Source organism: Emydura macquarii, unplaced genomic scaffold (genome assembly GCF_026122565.2).
Source record: "Emydura macquarii macquarii isolate MOO-44397 ecotype Brisbane River unplaced genomic scaffold, CSIRO-AGI_Emac_v2 contig_2292, whole genome shotgun sequence".
In the NCBI taxonomy this organism is placed as follows: domain Eukaryota; kingdom Metazoa; phylum Chordata; order Testudines; family Chelidae; genus Emydura; species Emydura macquarii.
In genome coordinates this window covers 2825693-2832072 of record NW_027132429.1, presented here as the reverse complement: position 1 = coordinate 2832072, position 6380 = coordinate 2825693, and the positions used below count along the sequence as shown (strand labels likewise).

The 6380-nt window shown below is 62.3% G+C and overlaps 1 protein-coding gene across 1 annotated transcript; it reads right to left on the bottom strand.

The window, feature by feature from the left end:
- Positions 1-4845: 4845 nt before the first annotated feature.
- Positions 4846-5943, bottom strand: LOC137161247 (beta-1,3-galactosyltransferase 2-like). The gene has a single exon (XM_067560349.1). It carries the CDS (start codon positions 5941-5943, stop codon positions 4846-4848), a length of 1098 nt encoding a protein of 365 aa, XP_067416450.1.
- Positions 5944-6380: the final 437 nt, after the last annotated feature.

Genomic DNA, 6380 nt, shown 5'->3' with positions numbered 1-6380 from the left:
AAGTAAGAGCTGTCTCTGGCTGCCCCAAGCTGGGCGAGATGGCTCACTCAATAATGGCCCTGCTGTGTTCATGCTTTGTGATGCGGCGGCCATGGGTTGCTGTCGGCAGACAGGAGACTGGGCTAGATGGGCCTTGGTCTGAGCCAGCGTGGCCGGCCGTTCCTCTGACTGGATGTTGCTGGGGCCTTCTGGAAAACTCTTGAGAGGAGGGAGGAAGTGGCGAAATAGTCCCACGTGGTGGAGGAGGGAGGCTATGGGGATAGACCCAAACGTGCCCAGGTATAGCTGGCTTGTGGGAGGGGGGAGCTGATGAGGGCGGGGGGTGTATGGCACACGTTCCATAAAGCTGGCCAGGCTTTGCTAGTTGCACGGTCCTGGTCAGGACCGTCCCCCCTTCCCCTCGCTTGTAACTAGGCTACTTGCTCAAAGCCAGCAGCTCGCTTCAGCTAGTGCTAATCCTGCTGCAGGGAGGGTGGCTGCAGCCTGAAAGAGCTGCAACGAGCCGTGTGCTGCATGGCACTGAGCTAGCGTTTGCCTGCGATTTGCATCCCGGCTGCGCTTGTGTGTTGTCATTCGTGTGTATGGCCCTTTCCCTGTGCCGTGGGGTGATAATCCTGCTGGAGTCGGGCGTGGGAGATTGCTGCTTAAACGCTTCCTGAGAGCTCCAGTTAGTTCGTCCCCCCCACGTCCCTGAGCAGCAGATCTCCAAGCATTTTGCAGAGGGGGTCAGTATCGTTATCCCCATTGTGCAGATGGTGCAACTGAGGCACAGAGCGGGGCCCTGATTTGCCCGAGCTCACTCAGCAGGCCGGGGCTGAGCTGGGACTAGACTCCAGGTGTTGCATCCTCCGTGCAATACCAATTGACGCTAGCCCTGGTTCTCTGAGAGCTGCTGCGTCGTCGTCGTGTCCCCCCCCCCCGTCGTCCCCCCCCTCCCCCCGTCCCCCAGCAGTGATTGCGCTTTGATGCTGTCTCTGTGCCTGCTTGGGCAGAGAGGACTGCAGAGAAATGCAAAGAATTATGAGCAAACCTGGGACTGAAGCCTGGTTTTAGGTCGTATTAGCAACAAAGCTAAATAAAAACAGTAACGGCCGGGTGTCACTTTTTTAAACAGCCGAGCTCCTGGCTGTGACCCGGCGGGCGGCGTGATGGTCTGGCCACAGGTGTTTTCCAGTTAGGTATTCATTCAGAGTAGCTGTCTCCCCACATGTGCCTTTGCACATTTGTAAATCATGCCCCAAAAGGCCACTCCAGGCCATGCATCGCTCACTGCGACTAGTCCGCCTTGGGTCAGGAATAAACCCTGCCGCTGGTACATGGATCATGCACCGATGTCCTTTGTTTCCCAGCGTTCAGAGACTGTCCGCACAAGCGGAGCGGTGGTAGCGCTGCCTTCGCCTGCTTCCCCGGGCCCCGCTGCTGAACGGCCTCAGCTCTCGGCTGATGTGCGGCCACCGCCACAGGTTGGCTTTGGGCCCTGCAATTTGTTTCCTAGCGCGTCCTGTGTCTCGGTTGAGACGCTGCATAAGATCAAAACAATTAAAGCAAAATGGGCCAGGCACCGTGTTCATTGTGCTGCGTGGTGGCGGTGTTGTGCGAGCAATGAGGAGGATTCGAAGTGCAGCGGGCACCTGTCTCCACTACGGATTTGACCCACGTGCGTAAGGAGTTGCTGGCATGGTTTGCTGGGCATGCGCGTAAGGCAGCTGCTGCCATGGAGTGGGGTCTCCCGTCTCCGTAGGGTGGAGCGCACAGGGCCAGGCTGGGAGAGTTGGCTGTTAATCTCAGCCAGTTTAGCTTCTCCAACCCTGGGGGAACTGAAAGCGGGAACAGAGGCTGCTTTCTCAGCCAAGCACTGGGGGGGGGGGGCACTGGAACCACTGCAGGCGACTCCCAGCAGCAGGTCAGACTCGATCGAGGATGGGCCCTCCTGGCCTTAAAATCTCGACCTAGGATCTACTTGGAAATCCAAGGCCGTGAATTGAAGCTGGAATGAAAAGCAGGGGTCAGGCTCGGGAGCTGAGAGCAACCCTTGCGAAACGAGTTTTTACTGCAACCCCCCCTCCAGCCCCACTGGCACCTGCCTAGCTGCCCCCCGGCCCTTGCCCCACGAGCAGGGAGCTTTCCCCGGGAGTTCAGGCCGGGGCGAGCCCGGACTCGGTCTGCTTGACAGAGGAGCTGCTCCCCTCCTGCGAGTCCCCGGAGCTGGGCCGGCGCAAGTCTGTAGCTGCAGAATATTTTCCCCTTAGATGCTCTCTGTATCCACACCCCGGCTCCAGGTCCTAGCACTGGGGGGGGGCCAGGACCCAGCATGCACCACCCAGGCTTTGTGCTGGGCCACTCAAGGGTAGCCAGTGGCGCCTTCCTCGGGAAGGGCCCAGCATTGTCTCGAGGTGACGCCACTGGTCTCCATGGGGAAGGATGATGGGGTGGGGAGGGCGCCATGGCAACCAGCTGGCACAGGGCAGAAGGGAAGAGGAGTTGCCTAGCAACAGAGGAAGAAGTGCCAGTATGTTCTGATAACCAGCCTTGATGTGGGGGGGGGAAGGTGTTCATGCTCCCTGCGCTGTCCGGGGATGAGGGCTGAGGATGACCGATCTTATATCTGCAAGCGGGGGGGGGGGGGTGTCTGGACCGGAGAGCTGTGCTCTTGAGAGGTGGGGTTACCCCCAGCCCCTGCTGGAGCGGCAGCCAGGCTGCGGCGCCCAGCTAGGGAGGGGCTCCCGGGGCAGGGGGAGAAGAGGTTGGTTCAGGTCAGTAAGTTTCAGGGACTCGGGCTGGATTCAACCCAGGGGAACTGGGGCTTGATTCTTTTAGGAGGCGATTTCCCTCCCTCGGCCCAGACGTTCCCTGCTCGGAGCCCCACCCCCTGGAGCGGCTCAGGGCTCCATCCCACCCGCACGCACCCCCATCGACGCGCCCATCCCATACTGGCCGTTTGGCCAGACATAAGCTAGCTGAGGGAGAGGCAAGCTAAATGGGCCGTGCTTGTGTCCCATAGCTGGGGGGCAGGGCCCGTGACGGAACCGATGCCCCTCGCTGGAGCCTGTTGGGGGCTGAATTGCCACCAAACGCCTGTTCACGTGCCCCCATTTACAAACCCCTGACTCTTAGCTAGATGCAGCGCTCCCCACCTGCCTTTGGGCCTAGTGCTGGCTCCTGACCCATTAAAGGGCTGCAGGTGCCGCTTTCAACATCAGTTGCAACAATGTTTCATTCCTTGTCTCCTCCAGAACCTGCTAGCCAATGGGAGGATGGCAGAGCTCAGGGGGGACCCCCCACACACACACACCCCGGCTTAGCCTACATGGGTACGTTGTGAGTTAATTACCCCTTTGCTTAGGGAAGTCACCTGTGTATCCTGGCTCAGCCGCACAGAGGCAACGGGGTCACTAAAAGCTCTCAGGGCCGGGCACGTGCTCTGCAGTGTGCCCAAGTCCCTAGTGGCCCACACCTGGCTCTGCCCTGGGGGCTCCAGGTGCCTGCACTCAGCCGGCTGCCGGCAGAATCCGGCCAGCCTCTCGCTGCCATTCTCCTCGCTGCTGGCTCCATTTGGGCCCAATCGCTTGGTTGGGGGAGGGGAATCGGGCCCGTTCTGCCCGGACCAGCCAACCTGGGTGCGTGGGGGTGGTGCACAGGCCTGTGATTGTGCAAGGTCACCGGCGGGTGGCAGCATCCCGGGCCTTATTTCTCTATGCCGGGGGCCGTTGCGGGAGCTGGGTTTACCACAGAGGCCCTTACAGCGCCGCACCGCCCGGGGTTGGGCACAGCTGCTCCTCCTTGGCGAAAGCCGCCTGCACGGCTGAACAGCATCGTGCAGCAGGGCGCCACTGGCGCCACCGATTGATCCCAGCTCCTGCTGGAGCCCTGAACCCCTTCTGGTTCCTCCCTTGCACCGGGGGGGGGGGGGGGGGGGGCCGGATTCCCCCACCCGCCCAGGCGTGCTGAGCCCCCTCCCCGAAGGCTTTCGAAGGCACAGCAGCTGTGAGGGGTGTCTGTGTGTGGGGGGGAATCGGGGCGAGGCGAGATGTCACTTGTAAAACGATGATTTAACGAGGAACCAGCCAGGAGCCGGGCACATCGGCGCGGAAGATCAATGCTGCGGCTGGCGGGCTGAGGCCAGCTGGCGTGTGGCCAGGCTGTTTATTACAAATCCAGCGAGCTATAATTTAATACGAAACCCTGTACAAAACGCAAACCCAGCCACACAGCCAGGCCCAGCCCTGGGCGCCCCGGCTGCCGCTCTCTGGGCAAAGGCGCAGGTACAGCCGGGAGAAGGGCACCCCGGGGTGCGGTGCTGGGCCGTGTCCAGCCGAGCGTCCTGAGATACGCAGCCAACTGAGCACCTGCTCAGGAGCCAGTCTCTGCTCAAAGTGTCTGAGGTTAGACAGGCCTGATGTGTGTGTGTGTGTTGGGCGGGGCAGGCCCAGTGTGTGTATATATGTGTGTGTGTGAGACGTGTGATGCAGGTTTGTGTGGATGTGCCGACACCAGAGTGTGTGTGTGTGTGTTGGCCAGCGTGAGCAAGGGACTGTTGTGGGGTGTGTGTGTCAGGTGTACGGTTGGCGAGTGAGTTGCAGATGTGTGTGTACATTCAGGGATGTGTACACTGGTGTGAGTGTGTGTACGTTGGGGTGTATCCACTGGCGTGTGTGTGTGTGTGTGTGTGTGTGTGTACATTGGGGGTGTATCCACCGGCGTGCGTGTGTGTGTGTGTATGTTGGGGTGTATCCACCAGCGTGTGCGTGGGTGTGTGTGTACATTGGGGTGTATCCACCGGCGTGCACACCTTGGGGATGTGAGGCCCCGTGCCCAAGCCTGTGTCCTTGTGTCTGGCCCGGCCGGCTAGCTGGGGCAGGTCTTGTTCCCGCCCTGGAAATCTGGCCAGACCCGCAGCAGGTCCCTGGGCCTGTAGTGATGCACCAGCACCAGCCGGGAGAACCGGCACTGCTCGTACTCCAGCCGGCCAATGTTGAAGAGGCCCCAGGGGCTGTCGGTCACGCGGACGCCCAGCTCGTACAGACAGATCCCCACGAAGGCGTCCTCCATGTTGATGACGCGGAGAGTCTGGGCCACCCTGTACACCTTCTTGGCCAGGTCTCCCGAGAGCACGTAGCCGGGGCCACCGCAGTAGGGCGGGTATGTGTCGTTGGGATACACCGCCCGGGGCACGTACCATTTGTAGGCCCGGCTGCGCAGCGGCCCCGTGTCCCGGTACACGTAGCCCGTCATGTAGTCCTTCTTGGGCGGCAGCTGGGGCTGCAGCAGCTCCCGGATGAGGTATTCCACGTTGAGGAAGACGTCGTTGTCGACCTTCATCACGTAGCTGGCGCTGGGGCAGTGCCGGCTCACCCACTCCATGCCCATCAGCGTCTTCAGGGTCAGGTTGTTGTAGGTGTCCAGGAAGTCCTGCTGGATGATGTCCCGGTGCAGGGCGCTTTCCTCCTCCAGCAGCCACTGCAGCGGGGAGCCGTAGCGCGGGTGGACCCCGCTCAGGAAGAGCCGCAGGAGGGACACGCCGGGCACGGCGCTCTCGTTGCCCCAGGTCTGGCGGATGATGTTCCTCGCCGCGATGTCCTGGGGCGTCGTCATCACCAGCAGCACCAGGAAGGGCGCCCCCGCCCGGCACTTGTCCGGCTCGTTCAGGAGGAAGCGGTAGCCGTAGGGGTAGACGACCTGCAGCGGGTGCCGGGTGGGAGCCGGCCCGGTGGCGGACACGGGGACGGAGTCTCCAGCTTTCCTCTCCGCCTGCTGAGGGCTTGGCCACTGGAAGGTGGGGCTGTCCTGGAGCTGCTCTGCAGAGACCGGCTCGCCCCGGAGCCGCAGCTGCAGGCTCTGGGGGGCATCCTGCTGGACCCTGACGGCCAGCAGGAAGAGGCAGATGGCCACGCAGACCAAGAGGAACTTGCGCAGGAAACGCAGCCTGGCCGGCAGTGCCCGCATGCCGGCAGAGCGCTCAGACAGGGAGGCGTCAGCGGGACGGAATCGGGTCCCCCCCCTCCTGCTTCGTTCCAGCGGAGACCTAGAGAGAGGGAGGCCGGAGGTGCATTAGCGCGTGAGCGGCCAGGAGCTGCGGGGAGCAAGGCCAGCCTCCCGGGGCCGGGAGCCTCTCCCAACGCTCGCCGGGCAAGGCTGGGTTGGGGCTGCTCTTGGGCGGGGGCCCTGCGTGTGTTACAGGGTAGGGGGTGCCCGCCACTCGGTCGGCTGCCCCTAGGGCCCACGCTGTGCTGCAGGGAGTGGAGGGGGGGCTCAGTGGGGCGAGACGCTCCCCTGTGAATTGGCCTAATTCTAAGTGGGTGAGACATAAAAACCAGGGCCCCCGGCCCTTCTGCCTGGCTTACGCTGCTCGCCCCGGTGTCCCGCCCTCATTCTGTTTTCTG